General features: G+C 49.0%; 1 protein-coding gene and 1 long non-coding RNA gene across 6 annotated transcripts in view; one reads left to right on the forward strand and one right to left on the reverse strand.

The window, feature by feature from the left end:
* Positions 1 to 19459, forward strand: part of TLK2 (tousled like kinase 2) — a 66320-nt gene extending 46861 nt beyond the window's left edge. For all 5 annotated transcript variants that reach the window (XM_075911372.1, XM_075911371.1, XM_075911374.1 and 2 more), the window contains 9 exons: positions 2412 to 2509; positions 2902 to 2983; positions 5169 to 5260; positions 6610 to 6699; positions 7683 to 7852; positions 11522 to 11660; positions 13764 to 13875; positions 15029 to 15136; positions 16776 to 19459. In XM_075911372.1, the coding sequence (XP_075767487.1) occupies positions 2412 to 2509; positions 2902 to 2983; positions 5169 to 5260; positions 6610 to 6699; positions 7683 to 7852; positions 11522 to 11660; positions 13764 to 13875; positions 15029 to 15136; positions 16776 to 16949 (1065 nt within the window). In that variant the 3' untranslated portion in view covers positions 16950 to 19459. The remainder of the gene's footprint in view (positions 1 to 2411; positions 2510 to 2901; positions 2984 to 5168; positions 5261 to 6609; positions 6700 to 7682; positions 7853 to 11521; positions 11661 to 13763; positions 13876 to 15028; positions 15137 to 16775) is intronic.
* LOC142820987 (uncharacterized) overlaps positions 1 to 25371 on the reverse strand; it is a 41031-nt gene that overhangs the window by 7270 nt on the left and 8390 nt on the right. The gene's annotated exons all lie outside the window — the stretch shown is intronic.

Raw genomic sequence — 25371 nt, forward strand, 5'->3', positions numbered from 1 at the left:
TTTAAATTAGTTATGTTGATCCTCCCTGCTGCCCCACTATACCTCCAAGTATGACTCCATGTTTTTGTCACACCAAGCAACCAGTTTTGTGTGCAACACTCCAGACAAATCTGTTTGACCCTCTGATAACTCAGGATGATAATACTCCATTATGAAATCCTAGTTTTCATTCTTGTTGGCCTCAGCAGGAGCTCTACATGCAAGTGACTTTAGTCATAGGTAATTGCCTGTTTGGTTCCTTGTTAACCCATTTGTCACTAGAGTTTTATTATTAGAGCCGCTCAGAAAACTTTGACGGCTACAACTTCAGCACAAAACTAAACAAGAATATTTTCTCACATGTTTCCAGGTCTCTGACCAGCTCGGATTGCTTTTAACCTCATCCCATCCCTAGTTCAGTGTTACTTGCTTTGATTTGAGAGAGCTCCTTTTGTAGCATCTGGCTTCAGAGACAGTAGGTTTTTTGTTCCTTGAGGAGTAAGGCAGATAGGCTATTAGGCCTGTAGAGAGTTCAGCATTCAGTGTTTTCACTGGCTAGTATTTGAACTCTTGCTTTTACCAATCACACCCATCCTGGTGTATCCTTGGCCCACAAACTGAATGCAAAACCATCTTCATGCTAAGTTGTTTTCTTTTAGCAGCAGCGAAGGCAATGCTGGGTAACAATGATGACTACTCAGTGGCATTTAAACCACACCATGGCTTCTAGGCCTACTATAGGCAAGACTAGATCATAGAATCCTAGGGCTAGAAGAGACTTCAGGAGGTCATTGAGTCCAACCCCCTGCCCAAAGCAGGACCAACCCTAACTCAATCATCCCAGCCAGGGCTCTATCGAGCCGGGACTTAAAAACCTCTAGTAAAATATTCCTCTATTCTACCACCTCCCTAGGGAACCCATTCCAGTGCTTCACCACCCTCCTAGGGAAATAGTTTTTCCTAAAATCTAATCTAGACATGGAAGTAAAACTGCTGAAGCCATATCTATTTTGTAGCTTCCTCCATTGATACCAATGGAGGAATCACAGGTTCACTTAATGTCAGTGTAAAATATAGCCCGGAAGGATACATTTAAAACTTGGCCTTTTCAGAAAAGGAAGCAATGTTTTCAGATTGCCTCATTGTCTGAAGCTGTGCTTGCCCTCCCTTTTGGGAACTGGCTCATTTTTTAATCAGTGAAAATAGATTACATGTTGAAAAGGAGTGGTCACAAAAACCAGTGGGGAATTGTCTTTCTGGGTATACACAATGAATGGGGACATTTCTTCAGGAACACATCTGGGAGCTTTGGAGCCTAGCCCCCATATATATGCATTCTAGTGCCTATGATATAGAATTGACTCTAAAAGGTGGTCTTCTGGATATGCATTTCCTGAATGGATAGCAAGGTGGCCATTTGCATAGTGCTTAAGAGGCAGGTATAAAGATGAGTATTCAAAGAGCTTATGGAAGCAATTACATTCAGCCACTGAAATATTCTTAGTATTATCTGCCCACCACTCTTACTCACGATACTTCCAGATGTTCTTACCTTTGATTTTTGGCTGCTCATTCACTTTCATTAATTTAGCATCCTTGCAGTTTTTTAGTCTTGCATGTAAATGAGATAATTTTTACTTCCCCTTCAACTGCATGTCAACCCAGATGGCTCTTTCTTTGCAACACTTCTCTGTTGCAACTAACTCATTTCAGTTTCATATTGGCTGTTTTCTGTCTTTCTAATGTGAGAAACCATGTGGAAACTGTCACTAAAAGCTTATGTACTCTGCTTCAGCCTTCTGCATAGAAGGGCAAAGTCAACTACTTAGAAACTCCCTTCCTTTCAGGCACGAAGTTAAAACTATGTGCAGCATGGAAAGCCAAAGCTCTGGGTAGCCCACATCCTCCCACTTCCTGTAGATATTTTTGTTTCCTATGGCTCTTCTGGAAACCATTGGGCTTTTTATACATCTGAAAAGAGATCAAGATACTGCTTATGATATAAAGTTACAGCTCTGTTCGAGAAACACTGCAACTTTTAGGAGGGTCTTTTTGACATCACTGAGACTTGTTAGATTCCAACATGACCCTTCTAAATTATTTGCTGTTTAATCTTCCAATAAAATTTTAGAATACCACAAGCACATAATTTTATCAGTACGTTCCAAACTGAGGAAAACAATTAAAATATTGGCTGGGGGAAAGATGGAGGACTCATACCTGCTCCCACCTGTAATGTGGATGGATAGTCACAAGCAAAACATCCCAGAATTTTCCCCCTCCTGCCCTGCTATCTTGAAGTTAGGTATTAGTGTGGTTTTCATTCTACCAAACCAGTCATGTACCGTTAAATTCCAGTTAGTGCATCCGTAAATGATGAAACTAGCTACTCAGTGTCTTGAACTGTGTGTCATCTTTTTTTTCCCGTACAGGAAGAAGCAGAGATCCAGGCAGAGTTGGAACGACTAGAGAGGGTTAGAAATTTACATATCAGGGAATTGAAAAGGATACACAACGAAGATAATTCACAGTAAGCATCGGGAGGCATGTGGGGAAAGTAATAGGCATCCAGTGTGACCTTGTCAAGGGAAGCTAAATTCTCTTAGGCTATAGTTGTCTGGTAATTGGAATGTACTATACTTAATTCTGCTTTTAATATTTGGCTGCCCACTGAGAGACACAGTGCTGTGCTGAGTTAAAACCATTTGTATGTCAAAAATTTAGTACTTTACAAATGACTTCGGAAGTTTTTGCAGTGCTAGTGGTAAATGATCAAATGGCTGTCCAATCATTTGAAAATCGGACATAAATAACTTAACCACATTTTTGAGTCTTAACATGAATTATCCTGTCTGAGCTATAATAGCTATGACTTAATAGTAGACCGTATTATCATTGCCAATATTAAATTGTCCTCTCCAGATTTAAAGACCATCCAACGCTAAATGACCGATATCTCTTGCTACATCTTTTGGGTAGAGGAGGCTTCAGTGAAGTGTATAAGGTAAGTTTGAAGAATTAGCCTGTTGTATTTTGAGCCTGCACAGAAACATTCAGTAAATAAAGTAAAATACGATGATTGTTCTCTTCAGTGGGGGAAGGGATGTAGAAATACATGTTGCATCTGGCGTTGATTTAGACAGCAGATCTGATGTTCAGTTTCTCCACAAGAATTTATTGAAATGTGCATTTGTTGGGAATGTAACACTGGTGTGACCAGGAGAATGGCATGAAATACCTTTTGACACTTGCACAAGTGTTAGAAATCTGCTTTAAATGGTATATTTGAAATGGTGACATTGCAACAACATTGTAATGCTTTCAATCTGACACATTTCTTGTAAATGAAAGGGGGGAAATTGCCTGGGTTATATGGCGCAGCCTTCATTTTTTTAAGTCTAGGAAGTGTTTGTATCCCGTCATTGACATGCTGAATAAACGACCCCTAGTCATGGGTAAGGATTGTTTACATGACATTGATTTGCAGTATCAGGGATATGGGATGGCTGCCATATGAGGAGAGAATAATAAAAGTGGAACTTTTCAGTTTAGAGAGTAGGAGACTGAGGGTATGTCTGCACTGCACAGCTATTTCGAAAATACGATTCCGGAATAGCTTATTTTGAAATAGCACACCTACACTGCAGGGAAGCCTCAAAATTAGAGAGAGGCAGACTTCCCTAATATAGATGTGCTATCTCGATTTTGAGCCCCAAAAGGCACTGGGAAGGAATAACTTAGAATGGCCCTGGTCAGGGGCTATTTTGAAATAGCAGCAGTGGAGCGTCTACACATGCCTTATTTCGAAATGGCTATTATGGAATATGCATTATTCCTCGTAGAATGAGGTTTACAAATTTTGGAATAAGCCGTCTGTTATTTCAAAATAACAGAATGGCTGTGTAGACACTCACATTGTTTCGCGATAACGCTAGTTATCTCAAAATAACGGTGCAGTGTTGACCCACTCTAAGAGATGATATGATAGAGGTCTATAAAATTGTGACTGATGTGGTGAAAGTAAATAAGGAAACGTTCTTTCTTCTCACAACGCACTTCTTGCCAGAGGATGTTGTGAAGGCCAGGACTTTAAATGGGTTCAAAAAAGTAGGTGATAAATCCAGAGAGGTTGGATCCATCAGTGGCTAATAGGCAAGGTGGGCAGGAATAGTTTCCCTAGCCTCTGTTTATCAGAAGCTGGGAATGGGTAACGCAGTGGATCACTTGATGGTTACTTTTCTGTTCAGTCTCTCTGGGACATCTGGCATTGGCCTCTGTCGGAAGACAGGACACTGGGCTAGATGGACCTTTGGTCTGACCCAGTTTGTCCCTTATTATGTTCTTAGCCCACATCTGCATGCAGTACGATGTCTTGCACTGTGCTTTAAAGTGTCTGGTGCCAACCACTGTCAAAGGCAGGATCCTTGACTAGATGGAGTAGGGCAAAGATCCAGCAGCACAGTTCCAACATTTGTGCCTGTTGGGCTGCACATCAAGATCCAAAGGGGTGAAAAATGTCCGCATGAGCTATGATGTGGCCCAACCATTTGACTCTCCAACCACAAACGGTTTGAAACTTATACCTGGAGCTGGAAGCGCTCACAGTGTGTATTAAATCATTACACGTTCTATGCACTTTTAAAAATGAAATACAAGACTTTAGTGGCTCAAAATGTCATGGCAGGGAGGTTTTCTTTTTGGTTTCAAATGAAATATAGGTTGTTACTATCTGATGGCTGTTTGGCCTGTGTGAAGTGATTGGTACAGTCTACCGTGGTGGGGAAATTCCATCCTGCGGGCCAGATGTGGTCCGCAGAGTTAGTCCCTGGCAGGCCTCATCTCCATGTTTACCTGCACCTCCACAGGCATTGGAGGATTGCAGCTCTTGTTGGCTATGAATCACTAACCCATTTTTTTTTAATTGCCCACCCTTGGTCTAGACCCTGTGGACAGATTAGTGTACCAAAATCACAAATAGTCTGACACTAATTGGCTCCCTTATTGACAGGAGAATTAAAGGACAGACTCTTGAGTTGTATTCAGAGGAGTTGATGGCATTAGTGATGGTAGCTACAACATATTGCCACCTATTCTTTGCTTTGCATTGCGACACTAATTTGGAATCTCTTGCTTGCTTTTGCGGTATTCATTTGAAATTTCATTCTACTGATGTCTGCATTTCCTTGTAGGCATTTGATTTAACAGAACAGAGATACGTAGCTGTGAAAATTCACCAGTTAAATAAAAACTGGAGAGACGAGAAGAAGGAGAATTATCACAAGTAAGTGGTGCTGTAAAGCTGAGGGCTGGCTTCCTCGGTAGCAGAACAGTGCATTGCTGCTTTTTCCCCATCCTGATCTCAGAATCGGTTCCTGTCTATTGATACTGACTAGAATATGCCTTTTAATACGGTTGAATGTAAAGGTATATACCTAGGAACAAAGAATAGAGTCCACAGCCTTGGAAGTATGGCCTCCGTCCTGGGAAGCTGGGATTCTGAGAGAGATTTTGGGATACTGGTGGATAATCAGCTGAACATGGGCTCTCAGTGTGATGCTGGGGCCAAAAGAACTAATGTGATCCTGGAATACATAAACAGGGGAAGCTCCCGTGTGAGTAGGGAGGTTATTTTACCTCTTGATTTGGCACCAGGGCCACCACTGCTAGGAAACGGTGTCCAGGTATTCTGTCCACAATTCCAGAAGGATGTTGATAAACTGGAGAGAGCTCAGAGAAGAGCCACGTTAATGATTAAAAGATTAGAAAACGCCTCTTGTAGTGACAAACTGAAGGAGCCCAACTTATTTAGTTTAACAAAGAGAATGTTAAGGGGTGACTCGATTAGTCTACAAGTATTGACATGAGGAACAAATATTTAAAAATGGGCTTTTTAGTATAACAGAGGAAAATGTAAAATGATCCAGTGGCTGGAAGTTGAAGTTAGACAAATTTAGCATGGAAATAAGGTATACGTTTTAAAAAGTGAGAGTAATTAACCATTGGGAGAATTTACAATGGGTTGTGGTAGTTCTTCCATCGCTGACCATTTTTAAATCAATGTTGGATCTTTTTCTAAAAGATTTACTTTTGAAATGGTGTTGGGAAAGATTTCTGGCCTGTGTTTTACAGAGCAGACTAGATGATCGCATCTAGTCTGACCTCAGTTTGTGAAACTGAATTTTCTCTCTCCTTGCTATTTGCTGCAAAAGTGAAGCCACTTCCTCCCATCTTTGTATCTATATACAAAGGTGTCACCTTAGAAATGTCTAAAATGAGTAAGAAAGGTGGCTGGATGTTTGCAAAATCCGTGCATTGCTAGGGTCTGTACCAGCAGTGGTGCTGTATGTTTTGTTTCCCCGTAATAGGGGGATTTCTATTCCTTTTAACTTCATGGCCTCACCCATGCAAAGAACAAAAGTCCTAAGCTCATTCCCAGTGACCTACATTGGTAATGTACATTTTTTTGAAAGCACATCCTCATTTCCCAGAATACTTAATACCATCTAAATGGTATGAATAAGTTTCCATTTGAATGTGGAACACTGGGAGCTATACCAAGGTCACTGTGCAGCACTTATTACAGAACCTATAATAAAACCTCCATTGCTAATGCCCCGTCTTGCCTTTCAGACATGCATGTAGAGAGTACAGAATTCACAAAGAACTGGATCATCCTCGAATAGTTAAACTTTATGACTACTTCTCGCTGGATACTGACTCGTAAGTGATGTGTAGTCTTTGCACCACATTGGACAAGTTCACCACGAAGTGTTTACTCAAAAGTTTTCCATCAAGGCTTAGTCACCCTGGATCGTTCTATGCACAGTGGATCTTGTCACCACGGAGTATCATTCAGACATGATCTCAGGAGTCAGAAAAGGATTTTCCAATGTATATGAAAATGAATACCCACAATTGTAGAATAGGATATAAAAATGTATAAGGGACCCTCATGCGTAAGCCAGCCACACAAAGCGTGTCTGTGCAGTGACACAGCACATGGCAGGCTTGGGTGCAAAGGTACAGTGCCCAGCCTGTGGTGCACTAATTGTCTGTGTGGACCCTGCTGCTGCATGCAGTAGGTTTCCTGGTGCACTTTGCCTACTGCTCTCTGAAACAGCAGTATGCAGAAAATGTTCACTCACTTTTAGAGCACTGCAGTAGGCAAAGCAGTAGATCTACACCCTGGTTTGTCATGTGCTGACTGACCATGCAAAGGCCTGTTGGATAGAGCTCGTGTAGCCCTGTGGGCAGATAGTTCTGTAGGTGTTTAATTATGGGGTTTATTATATCTGCTCTGAAGGTTTAGTGCTGTATCCCATCGGACAGTATCCTGGACACACCATTAGTCTGGTTATGGCCTTTATGTTCCTGTGTTTTTATACTCATTAGTCAGCAGATCTTAGTGCCCTAGTGAGGTGCTACAGGGAAATCCATAATTTAAAACACACGTACAAAAAGGCTAGCTATTTTTAAAGCATTAATGTTGCTTTGCCCGGAAAATCAGTTTTGTTCTCACAGAAGTAGATTTTGGATTTGGCTGCATGTAGAACCAAACCGGTTTCCTGTATGTCTGTAGTGGAGTATCTAGATGTGTACACGTTTGCAGGGAATATCCCATTTGAGGAGATTTACACAGAAAAATACAATATTACTCTTTCTCTCAGGGGACTTAATTGTAACGATTTTTCTCTTGCTTTCAGGTTTTGTACAGTGTTAGAATATTGTGAGGGAAACGATCTGGACTTCTACCTGAAACAGCACAAATTAATGTCCGAAAAAGAGGCTCGATCCATTATCATGCAGATTGTGAATGCTTTAAAATACTTAAACGAAATCAAACCGCCCATCATACACTATGATCTTAAACCAGGTATGTTAAGAATCCGAATGGCATGTGTTTTTACCCTCTTACCTCTTGTTAGTAATCTCTCCTGACCACTAAGGACCAGTTCCAGTTGACCAAAGTCAAGGAGCTTAGCTTGCAGCTTAGAAGGGACTGAAATGCTTGGTTTTGCTCTGCAAACGGGTATTGGCTCCCAGCATTGCATCAGCAAGAGGTAAAATTCCAGAAAGGAGTCTTCCTGTTCTGGGCAATCCCTTGTGCCGTCATGTGTTAGTACTTGGTTTCTGTGCCTTGGTTGTCCTTTGCTTTCCTGTGCAGCATCTTCCTTCATGTAGCTGGCCAGCACACTGCACATTTTTATTCCCTTCCTTTGTGATGCTCAGTAAATGGCACCGCAGACTAACTTAGAAAAACTTGCTCATCTGTTGCTTTCATAGGTCCCCAAGGCAATATGTGGCAGGTCAGATAGTGCTCTTGCAGGCCTGGGTATGGGTCTGAAGGAGTTTCGGTGAGGAAGGGGGGTTGTGATATGGGGCAGGGGAATGGGGTGCAGGGTCGGGGAGGGCATCTGAGTGCAGGAGAGGATTGTGGCCGGAGATGCTGTAATAGGGGGGTGCTGGGTCTGTGAGGGAGTTGTGACCTGAGGGGGGGGGGGGAAGGCATGCATAGAAGGTTTGGGTGGTGACGTGGGGCAGGAAGGAATGGTGACCTGAGGCAGGGAGTGGGGTGAGGGAGGGACTCATAGACTTTAAGGTCAGAAGGGACCATTATGATCATCTAGTCTGACCCCCTGCACAGTGCAGGCCACAGAATCTCACCCACCCCTCTTAGAATAATCCTCTCACCTATATCTCAGATATTGAAGCCTTCAAATACTTTGAAGGTCCCAAGATGCAGAGAATCCTCCAGCTGTGATCTGCGCCCCATGCTACAGAGGAAGGCGAAAAACCTCCAGGGTCTCTGCCAATCTACCCTGGAGGAAAATTCCTTCCTGACCCCAAATATGGCGATCCGCTGAACCCTGAGCATGTGGGCAAGACTCACCAGCCAGACACCCAGAAATTCTCTATAGTAACTCCTATCATCCTTCCATTGACCTATTTCCCACTGAAAATGAATGGTCAATTAGTTACCAAGATCATATTATCTCATCAACCCATCCCCTTATCATGGAATCATAGAACTGGAAGAGATCTCAGAAGGTCATCAAGTCCAGCCCCTCGCTCTAGGCAAGACCAATCCCATCTAAATCAACCCGGCCAGAGCTTTGTCAAGCCGAGACTTAAATACCTCTAGGGATGGAGACTCCACTACTTCCCTAGGTAACCCATTCCAGTGCTTCACCACCCTCATAGTGAAATAGAGTTTTCCTAATATCCAACCTGGACCTCTCCCACCATAACTTGAGACCATTGCTCCTTGTTCTGCCATCTGTCACTACTGAGAACAGCCTCTCTCCATCCTCTTTGGAACCTCCCTTCAGGAAGTTGAAGGCTGCTATCAAATCCCCCCTCACTCTTCGCTTCTGCAGACTAAACAGACCCAACTCCCTCAGCCTCTCCTCATAAGTCATAAGCTCCAGCCCCTTAATCATTTTGGTTGCCCTCCGCTGGACCCTCTCCAATGCGTCCACATCCTTTTTGTAGTGGGGGGCCCAGAACTGGACACAATACTCCAGATGTGGCCTTACCAATGCCGAATAAAGGGGACTAATGACATCTCTGGATCTGCTGGCAGTGCTCCTCTTAATGCAACCTAATATGCCATTAGCCTTCTTGACTACAGGGGCACACTGTTGACTCATATCCAGCTTCTCATCCACTGTAACCCCCAGGTCCTTTTCTGCAGAACTACTACTTAACGGGTTGGTCCCCAGCTTGTAACTATGCTTGGGATTCTTCTGTCCCAAGTGCAGGACTCTACATTTGTCCTTGTTGAACCTCATCAGATTTCTTGTGGCCCAATCCTCCAATTTGTCTGTGTCACTCTGGACCCTATCTCTGTCCTCCAGCGTATCTACCTCTCCCCCTAGCTTAGTGTCATCTGCAAACTTGCTGAGGGTGCAATCCATCCCCTCATCCAGGTCATTAATAAAGATATTGAACAAAACCGGCCCTAGAACCGAACCTTGGGGCACTCCGCTAGAAACCGACCGCCATCCTGACATCGAGCTGTTGATCACTACCCGCTGGGTCCGGCCTTCTATCCAGCTTTCTATCCATCTTACCGTCCATTTATCCAATCCACATTCCCTTAACTTGCTGGCAAGGATATTGTGGGAGACCGTATCAAAACTTTTGCTAAAGTGAAGGTATATCACATCCACTGACTTCCCCACATCCACAGAGCCAGTTACCTCATCATAGAAGCTAAATCTATAGAAGCATAGAAGGGACTGGAATGCCAGAGGCAGGCTCTGACTGGGGAGGCACTTACCTAGGCAGCTCTCAGCCAGCAGCCTTGCAGAACCCCGAGGCAGGTTCCCTGCCTGCTGCAGCCCTAGGGTGTCCCCATGCCCAGCACAGTGTCCCAGTTCCTCTTGGCTTAAAGTGGCATGGGGCTGTCCTTTGCCTAAGGGTCTTGGCAGGGTGGGCTGGATCCAGTAGCTTGGCAAGCCAGGTCTAGCCTATGGGGCGTATCTTGCCCACCTCTGTTCCAGATTCACCAATGCCCAGCAAACAGAGCTGTCCTCCCCCACTGTCATCAGACAGTTACCAGATCATGCCCCCGAGAGCAAAGCTTCCTTTGCCTTATCTGTTTGGGTTGGCACATGCTGGGTAACGCTTTTTTTTTTTTTTTTTAACGCAGTAAAATCCAGGCAATTGGTTCTACGTACTGGTGACAGTTCACTGCCACTGGGTAGCCTGGATCTGACACAGCTTCTTGTGTTGCTTCACGACTCTGCCGCAGTAGATGGCGCAGTTGCACCAATTTATTTTTTTGGTGCCCTGTTTCTGTTCTTGGTCTTCCCAAGCCACTGTTTACTAGCGTGAGAGAACGCTGCAGGGCTGTCCGTAAAATGTGTTCAGATCGTAGCTGCTACTGTATGATTCTGTATTGCAAAAGGTCATTGCTTTGATGCAGATTATACAGCTTAATCTGTTGGAGAGTTGTGTGCTGCTGTCTCATTCGATCCTTTGAAATAGCTGATTCTTCAATAGGTCTTGCGTAAGAATTGGCATTGCTTTGGAACCACTAGGGGGCACTGTGCCCTAGCAGAGACTTCCTGCCTGCTAAGAAACCAGGGCAAATTAGAACTTTGGGCTGGAATGAGTCAGAGTGCCAGGGAGCCCTCACCTGACCCTGACCTGCTCCCAACATGACCTGTCTCCCGTGGTGTTATGGCCTTTTCCTCAAGCCAGAAACCAGCATGGGGAATGCAATGCATTGGACAACCAGGGTGTCAAGCTGAAAGTGAGGAGGCAGGCGAGAAGTTAGGTCTCAAAGGATGGGATGTAGGTGGTGGTACTTGGTGTGTTATAGGAACCAGGCCCCTCTGGAGAACTCCACTAAGTACTCAACATCTTCTCTGGCGTAACAGCTGTGTTAGCTCGCTGCGTTTTGCAGGTCATGGTGCCTTTGTACAGCGTGTCCATCACTGAATACCCCATGTACTTCAGTGCAGGTCTGGTGCTGCTTTTCCCTCCCCTCCTTCCATACAGAGAGATCTCTAAAAACCAGTTTTCCCTCCCCTAGGTAACATTCTTCTAGTCAATGGTACAGCATGTGGAGAGATAAAGATCACAGATTTTGGACTTTCCAAGATCATGGATGACGACAGCTACAATTCCGTTGATGGTATGGAGCTGACATCACAGGGCGCTGGTACTTATTGGTAAGTTTTGTATGCGGCTGCTACCATCTCTGGATTCTAGAAAACTTGCAAATAACTGTTAAAACCCTGATGCTCAAAATTTGGAGTTTACTTTCCTTGTCAGCCTACATGTGGTATCTCTGGTCCTACAGTGGAGCTCTGTAAAGCACTTTGAGATCCTTAAGGATGCTGCCAAACTAATTGCACACAGCACTGTCAGCCTTCTTGTCTTCGTGGGTCAGTATTTATACGTTTAGATAGCACCTCTTATTCCAAGAACCAGCAGGGCAACTAAAACTCCATGTACAGCTGCTGCTTGGCAGCTGTGTAATAGCACGTAATGCCATTGCCATGTAAGTTAGGGTAGGCAGTGAAGATAAATCCCATACTCACTTGAAAATGCAGGTAGGCTTAGGAAGGCAGGAAGAATTTTCCACCTGGAATGTAGTCACCGTCCTAGTGGTAACAGGCTTCCCTTTATGAAAAGTGCAGTGATGCCGTCCATGCCCGGCATGGCCAGGGCTTCGGTTTCAGGTTTCACCTGGAAGACAACACCCCCAGCAGTACAGGAGCCCTGCTGCCGCATTGTAGCAGTGCTGACGCCGAGGTTTGGATCAACAGGAAGAGCTGCTGAATGCAAAGACACAAGTTGCAGTTCAGTGTCTCCCTTCACAGTAGTTAGCACAAACACTGTTCATGTCGCCATCGTGTCTTGCAGGCCTCCTCTGTTCTGATCACATTTGTTCTGTGGGTTTGTTCCCTCAGATGTACTCCAGGCTGAGCAGAGTTGAGGCTCTGAGTGGGCCTCAGCATCTGAGGCTGCACTTTCAGCGACGTACATCTTGGATGGAGATTTCCATTGTGAAATTGTTATTAAAGGGTCCTGGGCAACAAATCCGAGGTTCTGAGTGCATGCTGAGAAAACAAAAGCTTTTCTCCCTTGTGGGCCTGGAGTGAAACCCCTCTGCTGAGGGGAAGCGTTCACTGCAACAGGCTTTTCACAAAGGATACCCAAAATTAGCACCATAGTGTGCATTTATGGATTGCTGGGAATGTCTGTGGACTGAATGTGCGCAAGCCCACAACTGAAGTGTTAAGCCCCACCACATATGTGACAGGGTTCCTGCCTTCCTCTTGAAACAAAAATGGCTGTGAGGTAACACCGCAGGTCACCAGTGAAGTTATTAGCTTGCTCTGTTCTAGGCCCCCTGGGCACTCGCTGCTTCACACCACAGGGCAGGGGTGGGGAATCTTTTTTGGGTTGGGGGGGGGGTCACTGATTTGCCAAAAAATCAGTTGGGAGCCACATGCAAGTGCAAAGCAAAACAAAAAACACCTCACGGACATGGTCCCAAACGGACGAGCAGAAAAAAGGGTGACACGCAGCTCAGGGTGCCAGGGTTTCCTTGCACTCCAGCCCTGTAGGGGGACACCAAGGCTCAGAGCTTCCCCTCAGAGCGGGATTAACTTTTCTGGGGCCCCTTTAAGCTGTGGGGTGGGGCCAAAAATGAGGGGTTCACTATGCGGGAGGGGGCTGCAGGGAGTAAGCTGGGGTGCAGGAGTAGGGTGGGGGTGCTGGGTCTGGACAGAAGGAAGGATGTGGGGTCTGGGCAGGGGAGGGTGCAGGAGCAAGCTAGGGTTGGAGGGGAGTATGAGCAGCAGTGGGTATGAGCAGGCTGGAATGGGGGGGTCTGGGTGGGAGGGGTTGTGGAAGGGGGCTGAGGGTGCAGGGGATGTGGGCACTTACTGGTACCGCTTGGGAATAGGGGTGAAGCTGCAGGTTGCTCCGCACTGTCCTGCACTGTTGCAGGCTCTAGGGATATAAAATCCCATGTAATTGTTTAACTGATTAAAGGGGGGCTAGAGCATGCTTTCACAGACCGAGGTGCTTCGGCCGTTCAGAGTAGCCCCTGCCTGCCATGGGCTCTGAGGGGCTAGAGCAGCTCCCTGCCTGCAGCGGGTGGGGAGCTGCTCCAGTTCCAGCCAGTTAACTGGAACCAGGAAGTCTCCTGAGACCCACGCTAGTGCCCTAAGAACTCGGCCATCTTGCTCTTCTCTGATGAAACAGGGACTGAACAAATCGGGGTATGCTATTGGTGACCCTTCTCTCTTTCTTCCAATCAGGTATTTGCCACCCGAGTGTTTTGTGGTTGGAAAAGAACCTCCAAAGATTTCAAATAAAGTTGACGTCTGGTCAGTGGGTGTCATCTTCTACCAATGTCTTTATGGCAGAAAGGTAAGGAAGGAAGCGAACTTGCCTCCTGCAGGACGCCCTTTTCTGTCGCCTGCATGTATCTGACAAGCATGACACCCGGTGTCTGAGATCAAACCTTCGGCTTTTGTCAATGTGCAGTGAGTCACTCACTGTGTATTTCTGCATATTATGCTTTGTGGAGGCTGCCTGCCTAACAGCTGTAGCAGCAGGGAAACGCAGGGCAGACAACCTTGTCATCTTAAACTCCCAGTACTTTGGTGAGAAGAGTTGCAGACCGGGTAGGAAAGGATAGTTCTGAGAACCTGCATGTTCTAAGGTGACCTGGGAAAGGAGACTTACCTAAGCAATGAGAACTCTTCCTGTCAGCCCACCACACCTGTCAGTCTACTGAGCGTGCTGCTTTTGCAGGGGTATGTGTACTTCTGTGGGGTACACAAAGGTCTTGCAGGGGTACATCAGCTCCTCTAGCCATTTGCTTGGGTTTGCAGCAGGCTATGTAAACGCACTAGTGAAGGTACAAACTAAAACTTCATACAGTGACTTGCTTACACTGCTACATTCTATACACTGAAATGTAAGTACAATATCTATACTTGGATTTATTGTAAGTGTATGGTAAAAATGAGTGAGCCGTTTTTTAGAACCAGCATGCTATGACACATTTGTGGTTTTGTGTCTGATTTTGTAAGCAAGTAGATTTTGTGAGGTGAAATGTTGGGGTACACAAGCCCAGTCAGATTCCTGCAAGAGCACAGTAGCCTGAAAGCTTGGGAGCCAGTACCTTAAGTCGCAGACGCACTGGCCCCAGCTCAGCGCTGGCAAAGCAAGAGGAACTCCTGGCACTTTTGTTGGGAGATGGCCTTCTGACACCAAGGCTGAAGCTGCAGCTCTGTGCGCATGTGGAGTTCCCTCCCTTTTCTGAACAGGGCGCACATCCTGGAGACAGTCACAGCTCACCCCCTTTAAACTGAAAACAACAACTGAGCCGTCTGCCAAGCCAAACAGCCACGGGACCCACAGTACAATCCCAGCATTCCTCATCCAACTTCTAGAGAAGCTGCTAACTTCCCACCACCAAACAGCAGCGGCTGTCTCTCCCATAGACTCTCAGGGCATTCTGTTGGCTTCAGAAGACATGTTGCCAACTTTAACAATTGTCCCTTTTGTTTTGTAGCCATTTGGCCACAACCAGTCACAACAAGACATTCTGCAGGAGAACACAATCCTCAAAGCTACTGAGGTGCAGTTCCCTCCAAAGCCAGTCGTCACACCAGAAGCAAAGGTAAAATCTTTCTGCAGCAGCTCCGTGTGTCGCTGCCCAATATGTGCAAAGGTCTGGATGGTTTTTAAAAATGCCATGTGGATTACTTAACACAGTGGTTGATCCATGAACCCCGTGGAAGCCTCGGCTCTGAAACATGTGCCTCCCTGCAGCCACTCAGCTCTCAGTAATGGGTTGAGCTTGCTGCTGTTTGTGTAATCCTGGGGCTCTCCCGTAGACATTGAACACCCTCAGGGCAATTTCTTGGAGTGCTTTGCTCAGAGTCATTGGTGCCTATTCCCTGCGCTGTGCAGTGGCTCCCTGCACATCCCACCCCAGGGATGCCTGAGTTTCATTGGTGCATAACTTGCTCAGCGCTTGAACCTTTGGGAGAAGATCCTTTGTTCAAATGCCAGACGTGTCTGTCCCGGCGAGAGCAGACTCCAGGCCTGACAGCTATTAGCACGTGTGCAGGATGGGCTGTCTACGTCCTCCATGGTCCGCTGGTGCAACTTAACAATAGCAGTCAGTGCCCACTGAAGTTACGGCTGCCAATGCCTGCAGTCATCCCTGGGTCGGAATGTGGCAAGTGGTGGTGTACACTGGTGCCTCTGCTCCCCAGATTTACTGGTTTTGCTGGGATTCCATCCCGGATAGCAAGGAGAGATGCCCAGCAGAGTGTCTTGGGCTTCCCTCTTCACAACTGAGCAGTGCTTTTCGTTCTTTAACATGCATTCATAGAACCATAGCGCTGGAAGAGACCTCAGGAGTCACCAAGTCCAGACCCAACCAAGGCAGGACCAACCCAACTAAATCAACCCAGCCAGGGCTTTGTCAAGCCGAGACTTAAACACCTCTAGGGATGGAGATTCCACCCCCTCCCTAGGGAACCCATCCCAGTGCTTCACTGCCCTCCTAGGGAAAAAGTTTTTCCTAATATCCCACCTAGACCCCTCCCACTGGAACTTGAGACCATTGCTCCTTGTTCTGCCATCTGTCACTGCTGTGAACAGCCTCTCTCCATCTTCTTTGGAACCTCCCTTCAGGAAGTTGAAGGCTGCTCTCAAATCCCCCCTCACTCTTCTCTTCTGCAGACTAAATAAACCCAAATCCCTCAGTCTCTCCTCATAGGTCACATGCTCCAGCCCCCTTATCAGTTTGGTTGCACTTCACTGGACCCTCTCCAATGCGTCCACATCCTTTCTATAGTGGGGGGCCCAGAACTGGACACAGCTGTCAGTGCTGAGTACCAGGCCAACAGCTGACACTGTCTGGCCATACAGCTCGGAAGGCAGCACAGAAGTAAGAGTGGCAATACTGCAACCCCCCTAAAATAACCTTGTGATCCTCCTGCAGCTCCCTTTTGGGTCAGGACCCCCTGTTGGAGAAACGCTGGTCTCCCCTGTGAAATCTGTACAGCATAAGGGCACACAAGAAATTCCATGGGAGAGACCATGTTTTTCATGGCCATGAATTTGGTAAAATATGATACATAATGGGGGAGGGGAGGAGGACGTTGGCACTGTCTGGTGATCACTTAATAAAGAATGTCAGGTCCCAGAGTTACTAGTCTGGCACAACTGGCCAAGAATTATTATAAGGAAAGCTCCCCTAACACCTTCAGTCTCCTCACATCTGTTTGCCTTTTGGACATTCACAGGCATTTATCAGACGGTGCCTCGCCTACCGGAAGGAGGACCGGATAGATGTCCAGCAGCTGGCCTGTGACCCTTACTTGCTGCCTCACATCCGCAAATCTGTATCCACAAGCAGCCCAGCTGGGGCTGCCATTGCATCAACCTCTGGATCATCCAATAACAGCTCTTCAAACTGAGAGACAGAATAATAGGCCAAAAACTGCTGGAGAAACCGACACAGACTTTAAGAAATAGCTTTGGAAAAGAGGAATCCGCAAGGGTCTCAAGAAACCTGTACGAGGTGCTTTTTTTCTCTTGCTTTTTTCCATCCATAGAGCATGACAACATCAATTCTCATCAAGAAAACCTTTGGCGTCTTAGGCTAAGCCACGGATAGGAGAAGCTTGAGGTTTATTCAGTAAATGACCACAGAGGATGGCTGCTCTGAGCGAGGGAGGAAAAAAAATATGGTTCCATGTACTGTGAACTTCTGAACACGCAGACTTGGGGAATCCGTGATGTAATGTGTGCTTCAGAGGAAGAATGTGGACTTTGGAAAAAAGACTGGGCTCGTCCAGTGTTGATATTTAAACATTGTTCTTTTCTTTTCATAAAGTTTAGGTAACATCTCCTGAAAAAGCTAGAAGCACCAAGGTTCAGCTGGGGATGGTATGACTCTTTGCCCTTTGGAGGGGAAACAAGTTGATCCTGCCTGTTCATGGCACTAGAGTTAGAGTTTTACCCCAATTAATTTCAGTTTTTTAAAGAAAAAGTAACAATTTTTTTGGAAGAAAACCGTTTTCTGATCATAAAGTGAAACCCGTATTAGCAGGCACGTGGCAATGTGAAATCCACTGATGGTGCAGCTTTCCACTTCCTTGACCCGGCCTCTTTCTTATGATTCCCCTTCCGGGGCAGGGGGGAGATACACACGGGGCAGAAGAGACCTCTGTCCATCTCTTGCCATCAGGTAGGCATGCGGTTTGGAGCCGTATTGGGTTTTCCAGATGCTGCTTCACTGCTCGCACACTTGACGGTTGCCCCTTTTTAATTTATTGGAGGTGCTGGGATTTTAAAATAAAGATTGGTCTGTCCTCATGGTGCTCTCCAACCCTGTGAGTACAGTATCTAGTGAATAGTCAAGACAAGCAGCAAATGGGAGGGGAGTTCAGTCTCTTACAGGTGATTCTCCTGGGCTCACACAGTATTGTACGTTTTGTTGTTAAACTTATTAAAACCTGAAGTTGAAGACTTGTGAGCTCTCCTCAATTAGGTGATTTACTGTGGAAACCGCTTTCTCCCTCGCTTACCATTTCTCTCTTAAATTCCCGAATTTTAACTCACTGATGTCAGTGCCTCAGACGGATTAAAGCCCAGAGGAGGTGTGTTCTAAAAGTGAATGGGCTTCCTGCTTAGTGTTTTCCATTTCCTTATCCCTTTGAGGTGACCGCCACTTCGCACAGCAGACCGCCCCAGCCCAAAGGGGAGCCTGCTGTCCTCACCCTGCCTCCTTATTTCTCCCAAAGGAAGACTGAAAATCAAAAAACAAGTGTGTGCTTGAACATGTGGCAGCCAGGTTGGAATGTTCCTAACATATGTGGCAAGAGTTTTGAGCCAGAAATATTTAAAGATGCAGCGTCCAATAAAAAGGTCCGTCCTAGGGGGAGGAGGAACTGAGCAGTGTGTTACCACAACTTCAGGATGTTGTAACACGTGTGTGGTGTAATCTTACTTGTGCTCAAAACTTCCCGTGTTGGTTGGGGATTGGTCTCTCTACCCAGCACCATTTGGATTCCTTCTCCTGCTATGAGAGTGTGTTTCTTCTTTTTGGTGTTGGGTACCTAAAAGGAGTTCTGTGGCTATCTACGTTCTCCAGAAGCTGGCTTCTGCAAGGACTGCCATACTATGCCATTTTCACCATACTGTAAGCCAGCCTTCCCAAAAGGCAGGGTTAGCCCATTCAGCAGCCTATGAGTAATTGGTTGAAAGGCGAAATAGTCTGTTGAAATTACCTTGGCAGTCTGGGGAAATACAGAATTCTGCTGCAGCTTTGATTTTTTTTTTCCTTTTTTCATGACTTTTGAGCTTTAGTATGATACAGTTGCCTGTAGCTGCCTTTAGGGTGGTGTTGAAGCTCTTGTTTTTAAATAAAACTGCATCTTTAAATCCTCAGGCACAGTCTTAGCCCTTTCCGTTCCTGCTGTTCTCTTAGAAACTGGCTATTTAGTAAGCAGCACTTGGACATCATGTTCCGCCTCCATCAGGGAAGTCAGATCTGACATCTCATCCTGTCTGCTGAAGTTGGTTATTTGGCCTCCATACATAGAGGGGAGAATTCTAAAAGGGTTCTTTGTATCCCAGTCTGGTTGTTCCTTGAACATAGAGTGTGTGCTATCTCTGTGGGTGTGATTAGTCTTGTGTCGGATGCATTTATTCCTGCTGTGTGACACCCAAACGGGGCAGCGTTAGCCGTTTCTGGTGCTACTTGCCGTATCCAGTAAAGAACCCTGGTAGAATTTTAGCTGCCACTCTTTTTGTTGTTAATATGGGTTTCACTTCAAGTAACAGACCCTTATTGCCACCCGTGTTCATTTACTTAAAAAGAAAACAAGTGTATGAAGAATTTGTAACTTAAACCAGGCCGGATTGTTTTGGCTCTACCCAACCGACGAGACATGGATATTAAAATAAGTTTTAAGAAATTGAATTGCTTGACTTCTTGGCTTTGCTGTTTGGTCAGTGCTTAGTGTGGGCTTTTCTCTGCCCTGGTCACGTAGGGGCTGTGTTCATATATTATGGGGATAGGGGCAGGGATTATGTTCCATGCCAGCAGGGTCCCATTCATACCAGTGGGAAATAGCTAGCCATAGTTCACAGTACTGGCCTGAGGCACTCGTGAGGTTTGCCTGTTTATTGGTATTCCTAGCTTGTGCGGCACTGATCCCTGAGATCTGGAACACTGGGGAAAAAATGTCCCGAACCATTTTTCTACCTCTAACTGCAGCTGTTGCATTGCTAAGCCAGTGCAATAGACTGAAACTCGCACTCCCCTCATGGCCACCTACAGTCAGTCTGTAACGTCTCTGGACGAGCTGCCAGGGAGTCCTGCCTCACCATCCATGTTTGGGTGCCACTCACCCAGCAAAAGCAGCTGATTTCTTCGGATGAGAACGCGGTGCAGGCAAGAACGTGGGGCGCCCAGCCTGTATTGTCCCCTTTGCTGGAAATTAAAGCAGGGTTCCAATGGTGATTTACACATGGAACAGCAGCTCCTATTGGCTAATTCAATCAGATCCAAAGAGGGTGTCACCTAACTTGGGGGACTAGGCATTTGTCACTTAAGTTACCTAGATCCTCTCTGGAGGAAGCAAAACGGGGATAGGAGGAGGCAGATGGGTAGACATTAAGACCCAGTGGTGCCCCAGATTTTCAGGTGCTCTATGCAGCTGTGTCTTCTGCATCTGCATAAAGATGGTCCTGGTAATGATCATGTGAAATCCTGATTCAAACAGTGATGGTGAATCCAGGCCATGGTAGCAGTAGCCAAAAGTTCTCAATTTTGCAAGCTCTTTAGCCTAACCTGTTCCTGTGTTGCTCATGAACAGGAACAAAACCCCGGCACCCTGCTTTGCCTTATTCTTAGTCACGGTACTAAAGTACCTCATTGAGAACAAGGGTGCCACATGAACACACGTAGCGACCGAGATGAGGCTGTGACCAGGAGAATCACAAAAGCCCCCTTAGGGTTTTCCTCTGGCATGCTGATCATGCCACCGTGCCCTCCGGGACTCTCCACCACTAGGGATGTAATAGTGTAGTCGACTAACCAATAAGCGAAAGCTTATAGGTTAATGCTACTGATTACATGCATTTCCCTACTTTCCATCCCTTGCCAGTAAATTTTTTAGGCTGGCCAGCAGCCCAGCTCAGTCCTGGCTTGCACTGGGTTCTAGACCTACCCCCGCAGCAACTCTGCATTTACAGTGTATAAGGAGCAAAGCAGGCAGGCAGCCCGGCTCAGTTCCAGCTCATGCTGGGTCAGAGAACTCAGGGTCTGTCTGGCCGGGGACTATAGAATAGTCAACTAACCGATAAGAATTCATGAGGTTAATCGACTTCAATTAACCAATGTTTAACATCTCTACCCACCACCCTGTCCTACTGGGCCAGATCCTCTAGTCTCCCCCAGCCAAATCACAGAGTGGGGGTTACCGCCTCCCCTGCACAGCAACACAGACGCTGAACCAGCTCGGTTCTGGAAGGGCTCACTACCCAGGAAACACCCCCAAATGGGACCAAAACCCCAAATAAATCTCTTACTCTGTGTAAAAGTTTTACACCAAGAAATCTTATAGGGACATCCACCCCTTTATCAATGAAAGAGAGAGATGCACAATGGTTGTTCCCCCTCCTCAGCTAACAGTTATTTACCTCGGGATTGACTTTTATTTTATTTTTATTTAAGTGGCTGCAAGTGAAAACAGACCAAATTAAATGACTAAATTGTCAGGGGGTTGCACCCCTTGCTCGCTACGCTCGCCAGCCCCCCTTTCGGCCAGGGAGGAGCTGAGGCCACCCGGCTCTACCCCTGCCTCCTCCCCCACTGTCGGTGAGTGTCCCAGGCCACGCCAGTTCTTCCCCCCCTCTCCCCAGCTACCAGGGAGGGCCTGGCCCAGAGGCCACCCCGGCCAGTGCTGGCTCTTTGCCCCCACTGGGCCCAGCTTGCCCCCTAGCCGCCAAGAGGGGCCGAGCCCAACCCACACTGGGTTTGGCTCTCCCCACCAATCAGCAGGGAGTTGGGCCAGGCCAAAGCCTTGCTGTGACAAGCCTGGCTCTCTCCCGCTGGCGGGGGAGAGGGGAGGGGAGGCCAGGCCCTGAGGCCGCCCCAGCTCTTGTGCCCCGCACCTGGCCCCTCCTGGCAGCTGGGTGGAGGGGAGGGCAAAGAGCAGTGGCCGAGCTGGGGCCGTGCAGAGCCCAGCTCTTCCCCTGGCCACTGGGAGGGGCCAGGCCGAGGTTCTGCCCCTCCCCTCTGCCGCTGGGGGAGGTCTGAGGGTGCCCTGGCCCCTGCTTTTCCGCCTTGTCCCTGGTCGCTGGGGAGGGCCCAGCCCCAAGGCCACCCTGGCTCTTGGACCCAGCCTCTTGCCCGTCCCAGCCCCAGCTCTTCGCATTCGGCCTCCTGGAGTGGGGGGTGTTGGGCCAAAGCTCTTTCAGGAAAGGCTCTCCCCTGGCCTCTGGGAGGGGCTACGGCCAAGCCCTACCGGACTTGGCCCTTCCACCCCCTGCGCAACTACCCGGGGTGGGGGCCTCGCCACAGCAGGCCCAGCTCTCTCCCCCTGGCTGCTGGGGGATTGGGCTGGGCCGAACATGGGGTAGGGGCAAGGGGGAGAGGCCACTTGGCTGGGGGCAGAGGGAGGGGCTGGGGATGTAGAGTGCTGCCTGACATCACTCGTCATCCCGCAGGAAACGTTTTTTGTTAATTTTCTCTCTACATACGCCTAGCTAGTTCGAATGCACCAAGAAACGTGCTGCTTGCCCAGGGTCACCAAGTAGGCCAGGGGCAGAGCTGGGAATAAAACCGGGTCGCCTGCCGCCCACTGGACCATGCTGCCTCTCCCGGCACCGCTTATTTAGCACGACTGGTGTCGTTCTGGATGGGGTCTGGTGCAGCTCTGCTTCCAGGCCCGAGGTCGGTGCTTCTGTGGAGGGGAGCTAGGGCCAGGAGGGAGAAGCGGGCTGCAGCTGCCCATGCTGACCCTGTTCTGGGGATACCTGGCTGGCTGCTGTTCGGCTGGATCCTTTAACTAATGCCTGAGTCCTGCAGGGAAGGGCTGGAGGAAGCGGTTAAGAACATTTCTTGTCTATTGTTCGAATTCCTCCCTGCCCCTCTCCCAGGCCCTCCCGAAGCCCTATGGCTGAGCTCCCAGGAGGAAGACGACGGTTTACAGGCCGAGGGAAGCGTCCCGCCCCTCTGGCAGCCCCTGGCCATCAGCCCCCGCACTCCTCCTGAGGAGGCTGGACGAGCCGGCATGTCCACGTTGGCCCGGGCGGATGGCTGGAGCGCGCTGGAATTCCTCGCTGCAGCGCTGAGCGAGCCCATCTGTTTCTAATCAATGATTTGAGGCGTGAACTCTGCTGATTTAAGGGCTGCAGGAGAATGAATATCCTGTCGGAAAACAGCAGAGAGAACGCCAACTCCGCATGCTGCCCTGGGGGGGCCGCACGGGCCAGTCCCACGTAAAGGGGAGACCCTTATGGCCCCTGGCAGGCGGGGCCCTTGGAACCTGCGATTTGACTGCGGGGAGAAGGAAATGCCAGCTGCTGGAAGGGAGCCTGGCGCTCAAAGGCCCAGCTGGAGGCAGAGTTCTCAGGAAGCAACAGCATTAACCCTCTTCCTGCTTGCTGGAGAGCTGGCCGGCTGGGAATGCCCCCCACCCTGCCCTAGACGGTCACTGGGACCCAGGCTGCAACATCTAGCCCTGCCTGGGCGAAGCCACTCAGAGCGAAAATTCAGCTGCTGCCCCCAGGCTGTGCTAGGTCCTCCCTGGACACTAGAGGTGCTGGGAGCTGACAGAAGCCAGGATCCAGCCAGGTGTTCTCTTGGAGGTGTGGCGGATGGGAGGGTGCCGGGTGCAGGCCAGACCACAGCCTCCCAGAGCGGAGGGGAGGTCTCTGCGGCCAGTGGCTGTGCCAGAGGGGGCAATGAGCTTCAGCCGCAGCACAAGCTCTGGCCCCAGCCAAGGAGGGAGCGGTGGAGCAGCTCTGACCTCGCCCTTTGTGCCTCGCTGCCCCGGGCGGAGAGATGGCGGCTCGGGGCTGTGCCGGTGCCAGTCGTCCCCTCCCAGGCCAGCGCTATGCACAAGCCCTGCGACCGGCGAAGCAGCTGAGAGCGGGGACGGGGCAGTGTCTTGGTAAGTCCAAGTGCAGCGTGGAGAGCTCTGAGGGGCCTCGGAAAAGTTGTTTTTCTTCTCTTCTGCCCCGGTGCCCCTGGAGCCGTGACTGGTGGAGCCGTGCGCAGAAGCAGGTGCTGAGCGCTGCCCGGCTGCCTCCGCGTGGAATCGTGCTCCGTTCCGTCAGCCTGCCCCGGGGCCGAGACCTGAGGCAATGGTCAGGAGCAGCGGTGACTGGGGGAGCCGAACAGGAGAGCTCCAGGGGAGTCTGCATCCTGGCTGAGTGCCCTGGAGGAGCTGGAAGTCCCCGCCTGCCCCTGGACCAATGCCCCTTGTGGCTGGAAAAAGCTATGGGCAAGGTGGGGGCTGTGAACACCTCCCTCCAGGCAGCAGCCTCAGCCTGACTCTCGCGAGGTTTCCAGCTCCCAGCACCTCAGCGACCCGGCGTCCTCTGGAGTCTTCCCGTTCTCGTCACTTCTTCCCGGTGAGGTTTGGGCCCGACTGTAGCAGAGGGGCCGCGCTGCTTTCTCTGGTTGCTAACCACACCTGGGCAGGAGATGGACCATGCTCGGAGCTCCATCCCGCGCAGCTGCCATGGACACGTGCGGCCGCACGGCCCTGCTCTCTGGCCTGCCGTTGCTTTGGGGGAAAGGGGCAAGTCCATTCCCTTATGGGGGGTGTTTTTATTCACAGTGAAGCGGAGGTCCCCAGCCCTGTTGGATGACACACGCTGAGCAAGCTGGGCTGAAGGGACCCTGTGGAGAGCCATGGCAGAGTCAGGTGGATTCAGAGACGCGCCCCTGGGTAGGGACCAAGCGGGGCAGCGTGGGACGCTCTCTGCCGCCTGCACGCTGGGCAGCACGGACCGCGGGGTCCAAGGCTGTGAATCCGTCGCCGTTCAGTAGCTCCAGACCCCTTAGATCTGCCGTGCTGCTGTCCATGTGCTTCCCCAAGGCCGGGCGCCTGCTGCTGACCTCCCCGGCCTCCAGGAAACCCATTGACGCCTCGTTCCTGGGCTCCCCTTTCAGGGCAGCCTTGGCTCGCTGTGGCTGGGAGCTTCTCTTCCAAGCTCCACGTCTGTAGCAGGGTTGGAGTAAACAAGCCCGTGGAGTGGAACTCTGGCGCCAGGTCAGTGACTGCCTTGCTGGGAGCCATCTCCACCGTTCCCATCCCGAGGAGGGACGGCCACGTCCGTGTGTCTTGCCCGAGCCAGCGCCAGATTTTCCAGCCGTACGAACAGCAGCGGGGGAGGATCCGTTCTCCAGCCCACGTGGTCTGAGCTGAGGTCCCTCCCTGGGCCTGCCCAAACGCCCCGAGGGCAAGCTCCCTTCCTAAGCGCTGACTTGGCCTCGTGCTAACCCTCCATGTGCGAGCCCCCCGGGTGGCACAGGGAAGCCAGCAGGACGGCTCAGGAAAGAGAGAGCAGAGACAACGTGGTAGGAGCTCCGAGAAACTAGCAGCTAGGAGGCAGGCACAGCCTATGCCTAAAGCTTACGGCCATTGCATTTAAGAAAGGGGAGGGGGCCACCCCAGGATGTTCCAGACAGGTCTCAGTTTTCTCTGCTGCCAGCTGGAGCCGCGGCAGCCCCAGAAAAGCCTGAGAGAAGAGCAAAGCATGGGAAGGTCTCCTAGGCCTGGAATAAGGAGAACCGGCTTCTGGCCTTATGAGGGGGCATTCTCCTCACTCCATGTTAAAAGGTGCCCTGGGAACTGCCATGCAGCTCAGACCACG

Source organism: Pelodiscus sinensis, chromosome 29, assembly GCF_049634645.1.
Source record: "Pelodiscus sinensis isolate JC-2024 chromosome 29, ASM4963464v1, whole genome shotgun sequence".
NCBI classification, from domain to species: Eukaryota; Metazoa; Chordata; order Testudines; family Trionychidae; genus Pelodiscus; species Pelodiscus sinensis.